The sequence below is a fragment of the Seriola lalandi genome, unplaced genomic scaffold, assembly GCF_002814215.2.
Source record: "Seriola lalandi dorsalis isolate HSWRI2012SDOR001 ecotype SW California unplaced genomic scaffold, Sedor1 jcf7180002054894, whole genome shotgun sequence".
Lineage (NCBI taxonomy): Eukaryota > Metazoa > Chordata > Actinopteri > Carangiformes > Carangidae > Seriola > Seriola lalandi.
This window is the reverse complement of record NW_019525446.1, coordinates 376,406-398,298: the sequence shown is the minus strand read 5'-3', so window position 1 is coordinate 398,298 and position 21,893 is coordinate 376,406. Positions and strand designations below refer to the sequence as shown.

The 21,893-nt window shown below is 41.6% G+C and overlaps 1 protein-coding gene across 1 annotated transcript; it reads left to right on the top strand.

Annotated features, from left to right (window-relative positions):
* Positions 1-281: 281 nt before the first annotated feature.
* slc6a15 (solute carrier family 6 member 15) lies at positions 282-21,700 on the top strand. Its single transcript, XM_023429494.2, has 12 exons — positions 282-418; positions 2,196-2,710; positions 8,892-9,049; positions 10,173-10,299; positions 10,406-10,587; positions 14,642-14,752; positions 16,364-16,605; positions 16,820-17,018; positions 17,256-17,448; positions 18,591-18,750; positions 19,376-19,538; positions 20,352-21,700. Exons 2-12 carry the CDS (start codon positions 2,410-2,412, stop codon positions 20,733-20,735), a joined length of 2,220 nt encoding a protein of 739 aa, XP_023285262.1. The 5' UTR covers positions 282-418; positions 2,196-2,409; the 3' UTR covers positions 20,736-21,700.
* Positions 21,701-21,893: the final 193 nt, after the last annotated feature.

The following is a 21,893-nucleotide window of genomic DNA, read 5'->3' as shown; positions in this document are numbered from 1 at the left end:
ATCCATGAGCCGGCCCCCTTCCTGTAGTAGTGGAGCGTACCAAGTAGAAACGGGTGGTAACAGAAAATAAATACACAATTTTCACTATAAATATTAAACATGCCAAGAAGTCTAAAGTGCAGTGGTGTAAAGTAAATGTTTAATTTACATTAGGTGAGATATAGCGTGGATGAATAGTGAGGAACCGGTGTGATGTAGGTCCCTCGGAGGCGGAGCACCCCCCTCCCTCCTCCTCCTCAGCGTGCCGTCTTCTCGGGCTGATATCTAGAGGAGTCACCGAGCCGGAGTCAGCAGTACAACACCGGCAGGACTGGTCCTTATAGAAGCAAGTGAGAATGTCTGCCCCGTGCATGTGCTCTCACAATTTCATTCCTTGAGACGCGGCATTTCTGAAGAGGACGACTGTTATTCCGCACAGGTGAGTGAGCAGCCTTATAATTCAAATATGGCATTTTGTGTGTGTGTGTGTGTGTGTGTGTGTGTGTGTGTGTGTGTGTGTGTGTGTGTGTGTGTGTGAGAGAGAGAGGCTGACTACCAGGGTACCAGTGCGCAGGATGTGGCCAGCCAGTGAATGATGAAACACTTCACATGGATGTCATGAAGACTGGGCGGAAGGGAGGGAGGACAGTAATTTATGCCGATTTCTTTGAGAACTAATTGTGCCCGGATAGAACAACGAGCACATGGCGGGCACTGGTGTGACTTGTTGGTTTGTTTGTGTTTTTTCTTTTTTAAATTCCTTTCTCCATCCGCATTTTTCTCATTGTAAACCTGTCCGTTGTTTGACTCATCATTCCTGAGTGAATCTTGTGCCGGCGGAAAAAAAGAACAATGGTAAAGCCCTGTCTTTTTTCCCTTTGTGCGTCCACTCATCCTTTAATTTGAATGAAATAATGGCGATATTATTTCTTATTGCAGCCTCTATAATAACTGCAGTGGAGGGTGCTCAGCATCGGCGGTCCTTGTGGCTGCTGTGTTGCGTTCAATGGATTATGAAACGACGGCCCTTTGCCTCATGCAAACCAGGCTAATCTGGAAGCGGTAAAGGAAATCTATTAATCACTTAATCCGCTGGATGGTGAATGTTGGATGTGCATGTTGTTACTGCAACATGGTCGCATCGGAATATTTTTTTTTTTTCTTCACATCGGTGATGCGTTTTAATGAAAAATATTTATAAGGTTGCAATTTTGCAGAAATGCAAAAGACGCTGTGATGATGCTGAAATCCAAAATGCTGCGCACCTTCACCCGCCTCTGGGTGGACAGTGTCCACACCCTTGAATGTTTCCCGATGTCGTTTACAGTGTGAAGCATAGAAAGTGGCATTACATGTGCACGTCGCGTCTTTTGTTTTGTAGGACAAAAAAAAAAAAAAAAAAAACGAGATTAAAACCAATCATGCTTCATTCTTTCCCGCAAATTTTTACTGATGCAACCACCGCATGTCAGCTCACATCCTTCCTCTCGTCTTTATTTTGAAAGTTGATACCCTCTCACATTTGAGGGGCTTTCCCCATACCCCCGAGAGCTGCGGAGAGAAGGAGTGTTTGGGTTCGTATGCAAATGGCCTCCTCCCTTCAATTATTCAGGAGGCTGGAAACGCGATATTCTCCATACCCCGACCTGTCACTGTCTCAGTCAACCAGGATAATGTTCCCAGGCCTTCTCCTCCTTCTTCCCAGAACACTAACTTACAACGAAAAGATCCTCATTCATTTGTTGCCCCAATCAGCCATGTGATTTCCATGTGAGAAATAACTCTGCATCACCAGATAAAGCAGTAATTCTTTGTGTTGACTTAAAAGTCAGATAAGATGGTGTGAAAGATGTGAGGATCTATTTTATACAGAACAAAAGTATTACTAAAATTGGACTGGAGCATTTTAATCTGTGTTTAGGTTTCATTTCCATTTAAATCTTTAAAGAAGGGGGATTTAAAAAAAAAAAGTCAACTTCTGTCTTAATTTGCTAAAGTTTGCATGTTTTTGACTGTGCAGGGTTAATTCAGAGTGAAACCTGTCAGTCAGCTACTTGTGGAGGGAAATTTAAGTCAAAATTTGCATAACGTCACTGATGACTCGCCTCGGAAGCGGCAACTCATGAAATGTGGTTTTGCCGTGGCACGGCCTTTGTCAGAATTGCCACTTTGATTTGCTGTTCACTGACTGAAGTGTTTCCTTTTCTGTGCCGCAGACATTTGGTGATAATGAAGAAATAAACCACTTCATCACTCCACCTCCACAAACTGTCTTTAAACCCCACGGGCCTTTGAACCCAGACACCATCCAACTTGGAGCTGTGTAAAGACAAAACGACAAAAAGTGACTTTTCACAGACGCCGGCCCTGCTCTTCCAGCCCCGCCAACCGAAAAGACTTTCCACCCTTCGCCCTTGATTGCTTTATCAAATGCCCAAAAACAGCAAGGCCGTCAAGAGAGAGCTTGACGACGATGTCACAGAGTCTGTCAAAGACCTGCTTTCCAACGAGGACGCCTGCGACGATTCCTTCAAGAAGAGCTCGCTGATCGTCAACAACCATGAAGGGGAAGGGAAAGAGTGCGACGTGGAGGAAGGGGGTTCGGACGGCGAGGAGGAGGAACGCCCGGCCTGGAACAGCAAGCTCCAGTACATCCTGGCCCAGGTTGGCTTCTCTGTAGGCCTGGGTAACGTCTGGAGGTTCCCCTACCTGTGTCAGAAGAACGGAGGGGGTGAGTTACTGACCAGCGGTCCTCGTTTACACTTTCACTTTGCACATTTGAGCTGACAACCGCACACACAGCGAGACAATCACAAGAACTCTTTCCAGTGTTGGTGGTTAGCATTTGCTAACCTGAAACAAGTCATAGCTAAAAAACTAAGAAATGTACAAGGAACAGAAAAATAATTCAAATAATCTGTTTCTAATCTGCATCAAGGACCAATCCAGATTATTACACCTTGGATTTTATTTTAACATTTCATAGTTTGTTCAGTGCTACAACAAGGTCAAGCGGGGCGAGAAGAGGTAAGATGGTGAAACAGGTTAGCCAAGATTAGCCAAGTGATAGCTAAAAAAAAACCAACAAAAGTGATAGCAGCCGAGATGTCAGGAAATGGAGCTCATTGGACAGGGAGGCTACGGTAAGAGGAGTAGGTCAAAATTGTACAAGGTCTGTCTGAGCCCATGACAGCTCAAGTGTCTTCCCCCAACAGAAACACAGTGAAATGAGGGCAGCAACAATGAAAATTAAAACTGCAGATGTAATCAACCAGAAGTGCCATTTGAAGAGAGCACAGCAAAGCAGCAGAATAGACTTCAGTTACAAAATTAATAACATTAAAATGAACCTGCAGTAAACCAGCAAGTATTTCACCGTGCTGACACGCAGCCAGCTGTCAAACCGAGGATGATAATTCACATTAAAACAAATAACCAAAAGAAATGCTTCAGGACGACTATACTTCTACTTTCTGAGGGTCTGTAAAGAAACCATCTATGTGATTTGCTTCTATGTCCTAACGGAGCCGTAGACCTGGACTTTGTCAGTGTATTTTTAATATGAATATTAACAACTGAGAGATCTTTGTAAACAGCTTCAATGATATTTAAGTCCCAGCTTCACAAAATGATCCTGCAGCTTTTATTATGACACCGTATTTACACTCTACAATGTGGGTACAAGATCCTGTCTCAACATCTATTCAGAATCAAAGCGTTTGCTAATGGAGTGTGAGAGTCAATATCATAGAGTTCTCAAAATAGACGCATTATTTATTCCTGTGTCTCTTGAATGAATTTCCATGTCAAAAACTGCTATGTTAAGAAATGTAGTTGTAAGGAAGAACAGCCACAAAGTCCAAATTCATCATCGGGTTTGGAAACTAAACACACTCCTCATGATCACTCCTTAAGTACATATGTAGAATCAACATGTACCAAACAGAAACATGTACATGTATATTTTCGTAAGTGCAGCACTTCCTGCTTGATTTTAAGAGCGAAGCAGAAGCAGAGTCCTTCCTATTTTGTAGTCGTCTGTCAAAACCAGACTGCTGAGTGACCTTCAGGGTCGACACGTGAGTCATGTGACCGTCTGTGTCTGTGCCGGTGAGCAGTCTGCAACATTTCACAAACATAAAAAAAACAGCTGAACGCAACATATAAGGTAATGACACTGCCGTCAACATGCAGGGAATCAGTCTGTGAGCAGCTCCGATGCTCTCGATGGTAGTGTAATAAGGTAATGGCAACGTTTAACCCTGCTGCAATCAAAACCACATTTCCCAGAATGCCGTACGCTTACTACATAAGCCGCTCCCGATGAGGACCAACTGCAGGGTTTATACTTGGACCGTGTACATGTTCGGGGAAAGTGATAAGGTGCTGCACTTCCCACCTGGAGATTATGTAAAGCCATTGACTGTCTGGAGAAAGCTGATTAAATGAAACCGTCTCAGAGACGTCGGCCAGACGGGATAGAAACCCTCAATCCGAGTCAGGTGTATTATCAGATACAGTGTCTCGATGGGCGTGACAAAACCACAACAACAATGGTTCCTCATCTAGTTCAGCGTCTCTAAAACACACAAGGAAAAGTCCCTAAAATTCAGCAGGTTGTTTAAAACCAATCTTTATAATATACTGTCTTTTAATGTTTCATTATTACATACAGTATTATGTTATTATCAAGGTGTAATCACAAGTCTAGGGACATGCGTAGTATGTGCTATGCAGTGGGGCTGGACTATGTATGTATACATTATATTAATAAGATCATATTGTGATAGCATTTACACAAATGAGTGTTTCTTAACTAAATGAGTAATTAAATATCTACATATTTGAAGTGTTTTAAAGTGTAATACTGCAATAGGCTGCAGGACATTTAAATGAACATTCATTTGATTATTTTATGTGTGAGTTTGCATAGATTTGCTACGTTGGTATCATGAAATATTACAGCATTGTGTTACTGACTTCCAACCCTATCGCCCAGCACTAGTATGCAGCAAGGCCTTTGTTTATACATTGTGTGTTATGTAATCCCATCTGGGATGACACACACACACACACACACACACACACACACACAAATAAGTTAAAAAAAAATCATATTCTTTCTTGTGAAAACTCCTCGTGACTAAAACTGAACAGAAACTTGTGTTGATCAGTAGAAATGAAAAACACGACGACAGCACTGATCTAATTATTAAATACTAATGTAGTAAATCTAGTTCACAGTAAGAAATCTAGGGGGGGCAACGTCAAAGAAATGAGTCCATTGATTTTCTAAGTTCGACGTGACATCACAGGGTAAACGTGGGCAGTAGGTGAGATAGTGATGGGGAGGAGGGAAGTGGACGGGGGATCTTTGGTGTGAGGTACAGAAAAGTTTTCGAGCTTGGAGTTTTATCATTCAGTTTGAGGGTGAGGATTTGGTTTGAGGTTAAGGTAAGTTAGGGTTGGGGTTAGGCAAGTTGTGATTATGTTTATGGTTGGAGTAAGTCTCCAGGAAATGAATGTAAGTCAATGTAATGACCTCTGAAGTGACGCAAACATGAACGTGTGTGTGTATCCATACAGTGAATCATGTTCTTACAAGTGTGTTCCTGTGCATCATTTGCATAAGATCCATCTGTTAGTATCTGTTAATGTGTGTGTGTGTGTGTGTATGTGTATGTGTATGTGGGCGTTTCAGCTCAAATCTTTTGACCCTGCCATGTTTTCAGGTCTGTTTTAAACAGCTCTGGTCACCCTGCTGCGTTTGACTGTAATTAGATTAAAATGTCAGATCTGAGGCTGAAGGTCTGTGTGTGTCTGTGTGTGTGTGTGTGTGTGTGTGTGTGTGTGTGTGTGTGTGTGTGTGTGTGTGTGTGTGTGTGTGTGTGTGTAAGTGTATTTTTGATTGTGTGTGTGCTGTATCTTTTATCCACCCACAGCAGGAACATACTTTATGTGCATTATCTGTACGCACGTCTTTACCTTTAATCTCCTTACTGTTACTACTTACTGTTTCCTTTTATGGCAGTAAGAGAGTACAGAGGAGTCTTTGTGCTCCAAGTCTGCTGCAGTGCCTCTATAAAAATAAAAAAAAAAACATAAGCTACGTAAATTTGGTGATGTATGAATTTAGTGTTTTATCAGACCTTTGCAAAACTCAACAATATTCAGTTTACTGTCATAGATGAAAAAGTAAAACAACAATAAGCTGGAGCACAAGACAAAGTCTGTTATACACAGATTTCCACATTTGTACCGGAGTTTGAATTCTGAATAATTCAGTATTGTGACGCAAGATTGTGGACGTTTGTATTGCAGTTTCAGTTCCAGCATCTTTACACTAGGGATACCACGGTCCAGTTTTTTGGCCGCCAATACTGATCATCTATGGGTGAGATCGGCCGATCCACGGACGATACCGATAATTCTTTGACATGCATTGCAGATGGCGTACATGTATCAGTCTCACTGTCTCACTTTCTGATTTGGTGGCCTGCCACGCACCGGCGCTGTGAGCACAGAGCTTCTCTCAGCCACAGATTAACCACAGGTGATGGGTTTTAAGATGATCGGTGACCAGACGCATTCATTTTGATCTACCGCTCACGTAATTTTGATTAGCATGCTAACATGTTCAACTAAGATAGTAAATATTACAGCTAGTGAACATCAGTTGTTGTGAGCATTTAGCAGTTAGCGTACTGATGTTAGCTTCTAGCTTAAAAGGACTGTACAGTCTCATAGATTTACTTGAGCTGTAGACGCTGAGTTTTCTTTGATCTTGTGTTTCGTACTTTAGTCTTTGTATTTGTGGTTTCCTCCCTGCTTGGTTCAAACTTTGCTCTGGTGTCATCTCAGGTCAAAAATAGAAGTGTTTCAATGTTGAAAACTGCGCCTTGCAGCTTGTGCACACCCATGTCATTTGCATGTACCTGAGCTTGAGTTTCAACCATTTTGGCAGCAATCCACGTCAAAACCTGCTCGGCCAAATATTTTCAGAGACAGAGATCGTACACTTCGATCACAGTGTGCCAGAAACCTCTGGGCATCGTCCTGTGTTTTGTCTCTCAGTTAATTACTCCTCCAGCTAATAATAAAAAAAATCAACTCAAACAATACTTAAGGTAATTTTGATTAGATGATTAATCACATACCACATGCACGCAAGTCATCCTCACACCTTTGTCTGTGGCACTGCCCAGACTGGATAAACAAGCGTTTTACCTTCAAACTACGAGTGAACAGAAACTATTTTAAGATAAGATGCCATGCGCTCTTATCAGGCTTCTCAAAGTGCTGTCAAAGTGTTTGAATATCCAAAGGAGGCTGTTGAAGGTTTTAAAAAGACAATGGAGACAAGAGGAGGTTTTGATGCCGACTGATGTCAAAGCTTCTCCCCAGACTGAACTGTGTTCTCAGTGAACCAGAATTAGATGTTTTAATATTAGAAACCACTTCATATACTGTACATACACAAACATTCACACACTTAAAACAACAGATAAACACACACACACATTCACTTCCTGTCTGTGACCACTCCCATCCAATCCAAACCTGGGAGGGACAGCAGGGACTCAGGAAAGGATCTGAACGAACGTCCTGCCAGATGAAACAATAAACTCTGTTGAAACAGGGATGAAACTAATCCTAAAAACAATACACCCATGGTGGAAGTGTTCATGTTGTCATCAGTGACTCAGAGTAAACACTGTAGTATGTCGCCCTACCATGTTATCGTTTGATGTTGTGGTTTAGCCCATGAGAGGAAAGAAAGAGGGCACAAAGGGGGATTTAAAAAAAATAAAAAATCTTTGTTGATGAAGCATTGCATCTCTCTTGTTGGACCCAAAATATCACTTCAAAAAGTGTTTTCAAGAAAAGATTGTCTGGTTTCTTTCCACCAGTTTTGAAACTAGACACCATCTTACAATGGGATCGTGTTGACGTTCTGACTCTGAGCACTCATGGGTCAGACCACACCCATCTTCGAACTCGGCCTTTGTTTTGATCTCATCTACACACATACGCCATCGCTGTGTCCCGAAAACCTTCAACACACGTTAGAACTTGAATCTCATGTGAGGAAAACAAAGAAAACCTACTACACTGCATGGAACATACTGTGTGTGTAATGTAACAGGAAAATAAAAGGCACATTATTCAAAAAATCTTGTGCCACTGAACACACCACTTCCTACCGTCATGTGACAGTGTTACTGCTCGTGTGCACTCTGACCATCACAAGAGAGGTGGCCCCTTCTGTATTTTACTCCACCACAATATTACAGCCTGTCTTAATGTTAGTCATTCACCCTGAAACCGTAATTCTATAGAGGGACGTCATCTTTGTAATGTGACCCACAGTAATTTAGCTAATTTCAGACTTCAGTATCTTTGTCTGTTTCCTGAATTATTTGACTGCACCACACGCACCAAGGGGGGTGTATTAGGTGGGAGACAGAGCTGCAGCTCAGCAGATGTGTGTATAGTAATTTCAGTGTGTGTGTGTGTGTGTGTGTGTGTGTGTGTGTGTGTGTGTGTGAGGGAGATAATGAGACAGTATCTGTCTCATTGAGGCTGCTGTGTGTTTTATGTATTTTTAGGCAAATGTGTCTCCAGCAGGGAGGCATTAGGCAGAAGTATAGTTAAAGTTTAAGTGTTTGTGTGTGTGTGTGTGAGTGTGTGTGTGTGTGTGTGTGTGTGTGTGAGAGAGTTTGTACACAGCATGTTGCAGTTAGAGAGAGAAAATAAAAAAAAATAAAAAATAAACACCAGTTTGTTCCCATGTGCTTGCAGGCTTTTTTCAGGAACTGAAACGGTGTCACCTCACAGTTCTCTGATGACACAGTTTCCCCTCCTTGCGTGCCCTTCGTCTAACTCGCTGTCTGTATTGTTTGCATTGGCAGGAGCGTACCTGGTGCCCTATCTCATCCTGCTGATATTGATTGGCATCCCGCTGTTCTTCCTGGAGCTAGCCGTGGGACAGCGGATCCGCAGGGGCAGCATCGGGGTTTGGAACTACATCAGCCCTCGGCTGGGGGGCATCGGCTTTGCCAGCTGTGTGGTGAGTCAGACATCGGAGTCTGTATTAGTTCAACCAGTACACACAGTGTAGCAGTGGTATGAACATTAGTAGGTAATCATTATGCTACAGTAATGAATGAAATAAAAGCAACAGTAAAAACATAAAATAAAGAGTTTTCTTACCTAAGATGATTTAATATTTCATTTTAAAACAAAACACATGAAGGATTCTTTGGAACAAATACTGTATGTAAAAAAAACAAAAACAAATGTAACCTGAAAACAACCTTTGGCATCTCTGATGTCTCATAAACCTTTCTTGGGGAAAATGATCTGGTACAAAGAAAGTGATGTAGTTTCTGTTTCGAGCAGCAGCAACAGCTGTTTATTTGAAAAGAAATAACAACAGCTGCACAAGTACCTCTAAGAATAACTCAAAAAAGGTGCATGATCTGTCAAATTTCAACTTTAAAATTAGATTTCCATGTCTTTTTTTTTTTTATTATAAAGCAGGTCTAGGTTCTATATTAATACTGTGAAAGTATCAAAGCCTCAGTCCACAGAGAAATGCACACAGCCTGTATTCAGAAACTGAGCCTTAAAACCAGCCGTCAGGACTTCTAGAACTTTGTGATGTCACAACAAAGCAGTCACCAAGCCCCGCCCACCTGGACCCACCATCCAAACCTTGCAGGATTTGGTTTCTCTGAAATCTGCTATATTTTTATTAAATCACACAGAAAACACTCGGCCAATCACAAGAGAGAGTCAGAACCTCCTCTCTTCTGATTGGCCGAGTGTCGTGTTGTTACTAGAGCTCCAGAGAGAAGCCTGAGAGAGGAGATATAAAACTACATTCATGTGGTTTTTGGTTGTCAAAACTACAAATATATCTTCTTATGGATCAACACTTCAAAATAAAACACAGGGAAAGTGTAAAATATGGAGCTTTAAGTCACAAATTAACAAAACATAAGGAGAGCATCACTTTGTTACTCTTCAGCCAGAAATCTCTGGCTTGTCGCAACAACAGAAAAGTCAAGGTCATTTTTGATGCTGTTTATGATGATATGAGGACATATATACATGTATATATATATATATATATGTTCTATGTTTTTGGTTTTGGGAGTCTGAAGTGAACTCGTGTCTTTTACCTGCAGGTGTGCTTCTTTGTGGCTCTCTACTACAATGTCATCATCAGCTGGAGTCTCTTCTACTTCTCCCAGTCCTTCCAGCAACCTCTGCCGTGGAATGAGTGTCCGCTCGTCAAGAACAAGACCAGTACATGTAAGACCCAAGTGCTTGTTCGGTAAAACACAGACATTGCGGCTAATTTTTAGTAAAGAGGTGCACAGCAAGACGGAGGTGTTAACTGCTACCGTTGTGTCCGTAGATGTGGAGCCAGAGTGCGAGAAGAGCTCGGCCACCACCTACTACTGGTACCGCGAGGCCCTGGACATCTCTAACAGCATCTCCGAGGGTGGAGGACTCAACTGGAAGATGACGGTGTGCCTGCTGGTTGCCTGGTTCATGGTTTGCCTCGCCATGATCAAGGGAATCCAGTCCTCTGGGAAGGTAAGGAAAACTTTTGTTAGCATTTTTAGTTTCCTCTGTAGTTTCTGCAGTCACCGCTTCAGGTCTCTACTGGCAAAATTAAATGGAGAAATGGGATTTTAACAAGGAAGGGAATTAGGCAGAAGAGGAGACGGTTGGTGGGAGCAAGAGAGGTGGAGAACAGAGGGAAACTACAGCTGCCTGGCAATCCTGGCAGCTTGGCCTTGATAAGAACATAAATATAACTCTTGTGCCCTTTGAAATGGGGAGCAGTGACAGAAACAAAAGGCCATTTCTTGCCAAGTGTTTTGAAAATCCTCTCATACATAATTAGTTCACTTTAAAGTAAAGGCTTACTGAGGGGAAACCGTATGGGTGCCTGGTCTGAAGACAGTGCTGGTGAGTGACTCCTGTAATGTGACTTGGCAATTTTTTTTTCTAATCATACAGTCTCAGATATGATCCCGGGAGCTCATGTGATCTTGTGTGGGATTCCTGGCTCAGCTTACTTTAGCTTAGTCTAGCAAAGCTGACAGTAGCGTGACTAGCATCCGGAAGGATTAGCCCACTGGCAAAAGGTTGGCATTTGCTTGCAAACTCACTCCCACTCCACATCTCCTTTTTTTTTTTATAAAGGTGATCTTTTATCATTCCACACTTTTCTCATATCACATGACGAGCATTAGCCGGTGCGCTTCCAAGGTCAAAGTCAAGCCTGTGCTAATTGGGAAAACTGGTTGCCCTTTTTTTTTTTTTTTATAACATTCCCAGAGTAAGCTTTGATGCAGGAGTTATTTGATTTTGGTATTATCCGCACTTCTGGTTACAACGGAGTGTGGGGTCAAAGTTAATACAGTATATTTCAGTTGCAATAGAATAAAATCTTGCAGGTTTGATCTTGAATGAGCTTAACTCAATGAAACAAGTCGTTGTAATGGAGCCAAAGTTATGGAGAATTAAAACTCAACTCTACAGCTCCTTTGGGCTTTTTAGCATCTTATAGCTCATTATTTTGGTTTTACAGAACATTTTCTGTATAACTGAGTCTCAGCTGCATCTGTAGGCAACTGTTTCCAACACAGAAACTCTGACAAGCCAAATGTATGAAACAAAAAAACAAAAGAAAAGAAAAGCTCAGTTTTTCATTAGTACAAGAAACTTCACTTTTACAAAACTCTTTTATGGTATAACGTTTTTAATGTTATTGTGACATATTTCCTTGTTATTACAAGTGTTTCTGCAAGGTGTTTTTTTTCCATTATAACAAAACGTAGCCTACGTGATAAGTTGGTATGTTTTTATATGAAATATTACAATGAGGAAAAGATCCATCATTGCCTAATAATATTGCATATCATCCAGAAATTTAGGTTTATTATCACAAGAAGTATTTTTGTCATGATGGCTGCAGTGCGTTGCCGTAGTTTTCTTGCCCACAACTGGTCAAAAAAGCTTTTTTGAATTAAAATGTTTTGGGTGAAAACATTCAGCTTTGTAGGAAGTAACAGATTTGTATATACAACCCTATTATTAGACTGTAACTGCATTTTCTTGATGGTGTGGGGAAATGTGGCTGTCACTAGCTTAATGAGTTTTACCACCTTAAATCCCTGGAGACATTGTCCTTAGCTCAGGTTTTATCCCAGCAGCTGTCCGCTGTACACTTGGGTCCTCTGAGCCCTCGTCTTTTGCACCTCAGATTCACCACAACAGCCACAGACAAAACAAGATGGATGCCCTCGACAACAGCGGCGCTTTAATCTCGGCCTCTGCCACGGTGATTTGCAGAGCCAGACAGTCTCATTTCCCCTGTGTGGCACATCCTGTTGCCTGGCAAGAAATGTCACTGATAACCACAATCATTGTCGCAGTCACTATCACGACTGCTTCTGTGTCAGGGGCGTCGCATTAGCATAAATGATGTTCAGGTCCTTCCACTGCCATCATGAAAATAAAATGATTTGCTAAAATGAAGATTTTAATATATTTAGTTGTTTAGAAATAAATAAATACATTTAAAAAAGCTGAACAGAAACCGCACAAGCAACTGGTGAATTGAACAGTTGGAGCCAGATGGTCGTCCTCCAACTACCTGGTGTTTCTGGACGGCCTTTTGAGTTGGCCAGAGTAGAAATGTGTATGAACTTTCCCTCGAAGGGGCCAGCTCCAAGTGTCTTTGAAGTTTAATCGCCGCTGTGTGGTATAAAAGAATAATAATGCCCTCTCCACCCATGTTCACACAAAAGCCTTTTCCAAGGAATATCCCCACCGCGATCTGCATTTCTGTCCCATTTGTGTGTATGTGTGGGTGGGTGGGCATGAAAGGGATCAGACTGTTTTGGTTGCCATGGTTATACGCGCTCTTTTGGCTTGGTTTGATTGTCAAGAGTGTGGCCAAAAAAAAGGGGGGGGGGTGGGGGTTTTTGGCTTATAATGGGGGAGAGACGGGGTTTGTCAGTGATTGGATAAATGGCAAAATTCACTGAAAGTATCCGAAGTCCTGTCAATCACAGTAAAGTCTTCTGTATTTCTGTCGTCACGGGGGAAATCTTAACTTCTTGTATCAGTTTATGAAGATAACAGTGCTGCTCGCAGAATCTGACCTTTGCAAGAAGCACATGTTATCTGCCCCCCCACCCCCTAAAGTGCCCTCTTTGCTAGAACATAACACTGAGGTTATAAAGGGGCAGATATCTGCTTATCACAGGATGCAGCAGCCTGTTTGGCTTTGACCACGACAATGTTCCTAAACAACAGAAAAGGGTTGACGAGAGCTGGAGCTGAGAAAAGTAAAAACATGAACTTTGACTTTACGTTGAGGGATCTTCACCTGACAAGCATTTAAGTCCGTAAGAGAAAAAGCTCTAATAATATATAAATTAAATTTTATTTCTTGTTTTTCTTGTTCATTTCAATTAAAATGCACTACTTTACAATTATATAAATCTTTGTGTCTCTGCTATGGTCAATAGTCCAAGCTTTAAGGAAGAATTACTTGCGGTCATTACAGAACAGGGTGCCCAGTATGATTTGCTGTGGCCATGGAAAATATTTACATTTCAACTGTACATTACTGGTAAACAAAGCCAGGGGGGCAAACATCTCAGACTGAATTTCACAAAAATACTTTTGTATTTTGCATATTATAGACTTAAGCTTCAAAAATCTTGATTAAACTTTCAAATATATGAATGAATCCTACTTTAATGCAGACTATTCCTTCCCCTTTAAGATGTGACATTATGCTTCAGGCTTTACATACGGACCACCATGTAGGAGACGCAACCTCTCTCAATCACCGACTGTGCATATGACTCAACCCCCAACCATCTCCCAGTGTCTGCATCCACACCCTACTGAGAGTCCTGGAAACCCACAAGTTGCAGTGTAGCAGCTGAGTCCGTCCTGCCCTCAGCCTTTAACCATCCTGTCTATACAGAGGGGGCCTCAGGTTAAATATGTGTAGTGTGCTACTGAAAAAAAGACAGGGGGGCCCCAACGTCTGATTAGTGTGATAATGAGACAAAAGGTCTTGCGGAGGCTCAACGGCTACGAGTTCTGCCCTGGGACACCTGCTGATGTTAGTTACAAAACTTTCATGGCACATTCTTTAAAATTTATCATAACTGTCATAGTCACGACAAAAAGAAAAAAATGCTTAAAATGAATCTGAAACTCGTCTCTCAGCTAATCAGCTAATCATCACCATAGTTAGACAGGGAGATGGTATTTATTTTAACAGTTTTCTTAAGATACACACACTCTTATCATCTGAAGAGGAACAGGAATTGACTGGAACTGAAGAGCAGCTATCCTCGTCTCATAGCACAGAACTTTAAATGCACAAGTGGCAATATATGAGATATAATGCAGGTCTAAAATGGTCTATTTTAAGTCTGTGCTGGACTAGGTAAAACAGAATCTGACTTCTCTTGAAACTAGGTCACTGGCATGAAAAGAAACTTAATTTAAAAGCAGCTCTTCATTGGTTTACTGTTTTTGTGACTTTATCAAAGTACAGGCCGACTGTAAACATTTTGGTGCACGTTTAATACAACGATCTGTTTTCTTGCAGGTGATGTACTTCAGCTCCCTGTTCCCGTACCTCGTGTTGATCTGCTTCTTGATTCGGGCTCTGCTCCTGAAGGGCTCCGTAGATGGGATTCGACACATGTTCACACCCAAGGTAAAGCACGTTTCAAGCCAGCGTTTCCACAAACTCTGAAAGTACCATTAAGAGCGACAGTGGCTGTTGGGAGACAAAGAAATAGAAGAGTGAAAAATGCCAATTATAGTTTGCCAGAGCCCCTTTGTGACATCTTCAAATGATTTTCTTTTATCCTGCAAACAGTCTAAACCAACCTTTTTATTTTTTACTACCTCTTTGTGTACGACAAAGAAAATTATCAATAGTTGCCAATTAATTTTCTGTCGATCAACAAACCAATTAATAGTAGAGATGTAGAAATACTAGTTATTTCTTATATTTAATATTCCCTACTGAACATCTTTTTTTTGTATGTATCACTCAGTCACTGTTCATTTGAATCCACTCATTGTTTGAGGTGTCTGGAGTCAAAAATTAAATCTGCACTGCAATAGGCCGTCTCCTCAAGCAGCAACAGGCCAATGGCACCTCAGGCTGTGGAAATCGTGTCGCCATGGCAACAGAGGGGTTACTGAGGCTTTATGTAAGCAACACAGACGAAGACTCTCAGTCTCGTTTCGTGTGTCTGCTCAGTCTCGCCAGGCTGACATCTTACGACTTCAAACAGGACGTTCTGCCACCGCCGTCGGTTGTACCCACAGACATCAAAAGTCCTGCTGCGTGTGTGTTCTGCTCTGCGCTCGTAGCAGTTTGAGACCTCTGTAATAGAAAAAACTACTAGGTGGAAACTGTCGAGATACCAGCTGTCATTTAGCAAGGTGGTGCACTGAGAGGCTGCAAAACACAGACAGACATTATATGTTAATTATTTGAAGAAAAAAGAAAAGATTGTTGATGCCTTTTTAAAGCAACTAAATGGACATACTGTATGATCATGAAGATTATTAGACCTGAATGTCGACTTTTAACTTTCAGCTTTTAACTTTCAGCTTTAACTGTATTGTAACTTTTATATATTCGGCATATAAGAAAAGTATGTGACACACTAACTGTTAAGCATAAATCTGCTAATTCACAACATTAATTTAATGTATTTTCAACTGTATATTTATGTGTAGGGCTACAACTGTCAAATACATTACAAAAAGTCAGATATCTTCCTTGTTTTGTCCAACAGAGGGTCTAAAATGTAAAAATATTATATTTACAATCATATAAAAACATGTGAAATGTATGAACAGCAAAAGTATCTCAACTCAAGGTCCCCTTACTTGCTTTTTCTACACTTTTCAAACACATCTCACAGTCCATCATTGATTGGAACTGGCATATATGTCGTCATGTGACCCTAATGGTGATGGCAGATTGGTCAAGTGATACACAAATACAAATCAAGTCAAGCAGCAAATCGTCACACTTGAGACGTCGTTGTAGCTTGATAAGTAATTTAAATTACTGTCAATTTGATCAGGTAATTGTAGCTGTCGCCAATCGATGAATCCAAGCTTTGTGATCTTAAAGAAATCACTGTATCAGTCTTCAGTGATTTGTGGGTTTCTGTAAACGCTTTCATCCTCAAAACACACACCTATATTTTATATATTAAAACATATGTAACTGTGTTCCTTCAATGACACTGCTCACTGTGTTACTAAACTAAACCAAATCTGTCGGGGCTCCGTTTTCAAGCTGGAGATTATGTTGGAGGCGAAGGTGTGGCGAGAGGCGGCCACGCAGGTCTTCTTCGCGCTGGGCCTCGGCTTCGGCGGCGTCATCGCCTTCTCCAGCTACAACAAGCGGGACAACAACTGCCACTTCGATGCCGTCTTGGTGTCTTTTATCAATTTCTTCACCTCCGTGCTGGCCACCCTGGTGGTGTTTGCCGTGCTGGGCTTCAAAGCCAACATCATGAACAGCAAATGCGTGGCACTGTGAGTACGAGCGTAATCTCACACTTCAATATTTACAGGCAGCGTTTGTGTTTCCTGTAAACCATCAAAGCGCTGACCTGAAAGTGAAATTACCACACGGTCCAATGGTGGTTGTGGCTTTTTGAAAAGCAAAGTGGATCTTTTGTGTTTTATTCTTTATTCAACTAAAACTTATGATTGTTTAGTTATCAAAAACTTCTGCCCCATTTCTTAGGAACACCAATAAGATTGTGGCGTTGCTGGGTAATGGCATCGAAGCGAGCCTGATCCCCCACCACATCAACCTCACTCAGGTTAATCAAGTCAGTGCTGAGGACTACCACCAGATGACAGAGATCATCAAAGGGGTGAAGGAGGACGAGTACCAGAAACTGGGACTGGAATCCTGCAGCATTGAGGACGAGCTCAACAAGGTATTTAAAGGAAAAGCTCGACATTTGTGGAAATATATTTTATGAGAGTTCAATGAGAGGATTGGTAGATATGAAGCCATCACCTGCAGCCAGTTAGCTTAGCTCAACACAAAGACTGTAAACATATCCTGCCTCAAATGAAGGCGTGGGTGGATCTTAGCCAGGGTAAAATAGAGACCATTGCTGCTGATTTTTGACTTCTTCTTCTTCTTCTTCTTCTTCTCTGCCCCCTGACAGGCGGTCCAAGGCACAGGCTTGGCCTTCATCGCCTTCACAGAGGCCATGACCCACTTCCCAGCCTCGCCTTTCTGGTCCGTCATGTTCTTCCTCATGCTGGTCAACCTCGGCCTGGGCAGCATGTTCGGCACCATCGAGGGCATCCTCACACCGCTGATAGACACTTTCAAAGTCCGCAAGGAATTTCTTACAGGTAAGAGATGGTGAATAAGCAAACGCACATGTTCTGTCTAACGCGGTGACTGAAGAGCTCTGAAAAAGCGAGGGGTCATTTTACTATTTTTCTTACTTACATAAAGTCAAACACAGCTTTTTGTGTCCCAGCGTGCAATTTTATATTTTAAAAAAGAGACTGCGATTCTGTGAGTCGTAAGGGTCCCAACAGATTGTATGTGCAGGATGTATGGAGGCAGTAATGGTGTGTAAAATCTTGCAAAAGTGATCGAATACAGGACGTGCAGACTTTTTATATGTTGGACGATGAGATTATTTTAGATAAACTTAAACCCTGCATGTCTGTGGAATCTGGTCTCCTATAGGAAATACACTTCTCCAAAGATGGATAGGATGTGTATTTATAATTTACCCATTTTCATATGATTAAGGTTGCTAATTAACAAAGAAATGACATTGGAGTACATCAAACTTCCTTCTGCAGCAATGCCATGGCAGATGAATACAACATGTATATTTCAGAAAGACTTAAAACGTGTAATTCTGTGTATTATAATTATATAGTTATGATGCCTGTACAACGTCTTAAGAGTAAAAGTATTTTTCTGCTACTTGATTCCATTCAGATCTATGAACTAAAGCTAACACAGTTTAACTGAAAATGAATAAACGTATCCCAGAAGTTCCCAGTATTAAATTATTCCTTCAGGAGTGGATGGAAAAAAGGCTCCGCCAGAAGAAGAGACATAACCGGTTTGATTAATGAGACTCGTGGCTGCTCCACAGTGCAGTGAACAGATGTGGGCCATCCTGCTGTTCGTTTGACTCAAACAGCTTTAAATGGGTCTCGCTCTACTTAAGCATGCTCCACTGTTGCTCAGTTTATCTCTGCTCCTCCCTTTTGGGTTTGGGTGTAAGTTGGGGAATAATGACAGTAATTTGTGGTACACTATAAAACATTACTACACCTACTGTTTTTACTATACATAAAGATGTACAGCAATGCAGTTTCCATATGTGACTTCGCCCAGAGGTTAATGCTTTTTATACTTATACACAGTGTCCATCCCTCCTTATCTGAGTGTGAACCTTTACATTGACATGTAACATACTGCATCTCTCAATGTGCACAGTGACTAACAAACTGTGTCTCTCCTGCAGTGGGCTGCTGTGTGATGGCTTTCTCCATTGGTCTCCTGTTTGTTCAGCGCTCAGGGAACTACTTCGTGGCCATGTTCGACGACTACTCGGCTACTCTGCCTCTGCTCATAGTGGTCATATTGGAGAACGTGGCAGTCGCTTGGGTTTACGGGATTGATAAGTAAGTACACAACATCATCATCTGCATATCGCCTTAACTCTGCATGAATTACTTCATATAACTTATAGCGTACAAAAATAAGCCCAAGTAACTTTCTGATGCTAATTTAACTCTGTAAACTATTTAGAAAAAACAGCTATTACATCAAATAAAGTTTCAAATTAAAATATCCCTTCCATACTTTATTTTGAGATGTGTTTTTATTATGGCTTGAAAAATTTTTTTTCACAAAATAAGAGCTATACCTGTTTCTACCTGGTATAAAGACTTCCTTGGCTGTGAAGGGTTACAAACTGCACGTGTGGCAGGTTTTGTCCATTTATTTCTAAATGTTGCAAATAAGTTAAATAATTTCATTCAAAAGCTGTTACGGATACAGTGACTTCAGAGGGTTAACACAAAGCCTTCGCCTTCCACCATTTATGGGGACAAATAGTCTATTTTTGGAATTCCTGAGTCGGTATATTGTCTAAATCAAACTTTTTGAATGAAGCCATTAAGGCAAAATATAAACAACGTATAAAGGTCATCGGGTTTATAATGAACATGAAAACTATTGTGAATTCTTTACCACAAACATTTGATCTCACCTCATGCTGCTTTGCTGCTGCCGCCGCTCTCTCAGATTCTTTGAAGACCTGAAGGACATGCTGGGCTTTACGCCGTACCGCTTCTACTACTACATGTGGAAGTACATCACGCCCATCCTGCTGCTGGTTCTTCTGTGCTCCAGCCTCATCCAGCTGACCATGACGCCGCCCAGCTACAGTGCCTGGATACAGGAAGAGGTGAGTCAACGTCTCCGCCTCGTCTCTCCTGAGACCAGGGATCAATGGGGGGGTGGAAGTCCTCCTACTTAGTAATCCTGGAAGAGGTAAAAAGCAGATTAAAGGGTTCAAAGTAAATGAGGCAGTAGCTAAAAAAAATGGGGGGAAATGACCAAGTTTTCGCTGATAAACACATGTCCAGGCATCCTTTAACCCGCAGACAATCAACAGGATGTGTAGTCTACCCCACAGACATTCAAGCACTTGTTTGATCACAGAGTCATTTTAAAACCATTAAGTGGAGCAAAGGCCAAATGGGAGTAAGTGTACCTGCATTTGCTCCTTCATGTGTCCAGTGAGGCGGAGTTACCTGTGTGACTAGTGAAGTAGACACCTGAAATGAAGTCATCATTCTCATCAAAATTGTTTTGATTAGTATCTTAATCAGCCTATAAAATGAAAGTTTACACCAAAAAGATGTGTGTAAAATCCCCATCACAATTTCATAACGTCGATATAACGATATAAACACAGAGAAAAGCAGCAGCTACTCACATTTGAGAGGCTGAAATTAATGAATTGTGAAGATTTTTACTTGATTGACTAATCGATGACCACTTATTTCTTTTTTTGTAGCACAATATTTTGCCAGAAATAGAGACTTCCCCACTAGAATAGACCTAAATAAAATAAAATGCCACTACCAGGGAAAAAGCAGAGGTGCCATTTGACACAATAAATGCCATATATATGTAATGAATCCTTCTTGTCATCTGGCTGTCCTCCATATATACAACTGTACAACTTCATGTTTTTCTTATGTTTGTCCTCCAGGCCAAAGAGCAGACCTCGCACTTCCCTCCGTGGGGCATTGTCGTCTGCATCTCCCTGGTGGTGATGGCCATCATGCCGGTGCCTGTGGTCTTTGGCCTGCGCTACTTCAACATCATTGATGAGAACACCACCGGCCTCTCCACTGTTTCCTACAAGAAGGGCCGCATCATCAAAGAGAGCGCCCGACCAGGGGAGGATGACGACACCAGCCTGATCCAAGGCAAGTCGCCCAGTGAGGCGCCCTCACCGATGCCTGGCAACAGCATCTACCGCAAGCAGAGCGGCAGCGCCGGTGGCCCTGACGCAGACACTGCACCCAACGGCCGTTATGGTATTGGTTACTTGATGGCCGACATGCCGGATATGCCCGAGTCGGACTTATAGACTGACTGTAATAGTAAGCCCTGCCCGGCCATACCGGCTGGCCACTCCTCCCCTCCACCCCACTGCGTGCGTTTAGTTGGCTGTATCATCAATGTATATTTCACTTGTACTGTATATTCTTTGTAGATATCGTAGCTGCTCTCTATTTGTCGTCTCTGAACCTTATATGATTGTCTACCTTAAAAAGAAAAAAGGTGTGGAAATAAACGTCATCCGTGTCTGACTCTTGACCACTTTGCTCGGCTGCGTCCTAAACTCGCCTCCATCTCCTGCTCCCTCCAGCCTTTGCTCCCTCCTCCTTGCAGATCCTGCAGGAGAGAACAGGTGTAAGCAATAAGGTGGATGTTCCACCAGGCCTACTTGAACAAGAATCTGCAAAGAGGAGTCTGCAAAGGAGCAAGTCAGGGGGTCATGAGGTCATTTTAGGACTGCGCCTGTGTCTGTGGGCAGTGTAAATCAAGCCAGCTTCGAGTCCTGCTGTAAAAAGTGGTTGTGTACATTATGACCCCTAACTGCTGGCCAACCAATACTGAGATTAGTAGCAGTGCAGCCACTCTGGATGGCATGACACTGCAACACTGAAGAGATTTTTCTTGGTGAAAGTTCCCATCAATCTAGAGGATGGCCTTTGAAAACCACCCCCATGATTGTTTGAGACAAAAGTGTGCCTAAGTAATTTATATTTGTTTATAGAATACATCATGAGCGTTGTATATTTAAGGTATTCTGTAAATATAATATAAATATTATAAATATATTTATCTCGATAGTTTGGATATCAGAACACCGTGTTTTTAAGGTTCAGAAGCACTTCAAATCCTTAACTCTCATCTTTGTTTTTTACTAATGTATTGTCAGTGTTTGTGAGGACTGAGTCCTCCTTGTAAATATTTTTTTCCATGAAATGGCTTCAAATGCAATGTCTTATTTTCCCTGTCAAGATTAAAGATCACATATGGCCCATATCCTGAAATTGATGACTGATTTCTTTTATCTTTCTAGTTCATGAAATACATTAAACATGTTTTAATGTAAATAATGCTTATAATACAACATGAAATGTACAATATCCATCCACAAATACAAAATACTTAATGTAAAGAAACATAATGTGGAGAGAATTAAGATACTGAAGAATTTAGTCAACTACCAAAGATA

What these genes read in the sequence shown, in the direction of transcription:
- slc6a15 (XM_023429494.2), top strand. Translation starts at nt 2,410, where the DNA reads ATGCCCAAAAACAGCAAGGCCGTCAAGAGAGAGCTTGACGACGATGTC. An exon ending in TTGAGGACGAGCTCAACAAG is followed by an intron (nt 17,019 to 17,255) that starts GTATTTAAAGGA and finishes GCCCCCTGACAG; the next exon opens with GCGGTCCAAGGCACAGGCTT. An exon ending in GTGCCTGGATACAGGAAGAG is followed by an intron (nt 19,539 to 20,351) that starts GTGAGTCAACGT and finishes TTTGTCCTCCAG; the next exon opens with GCCAAAGAGCAGACCTCGCA.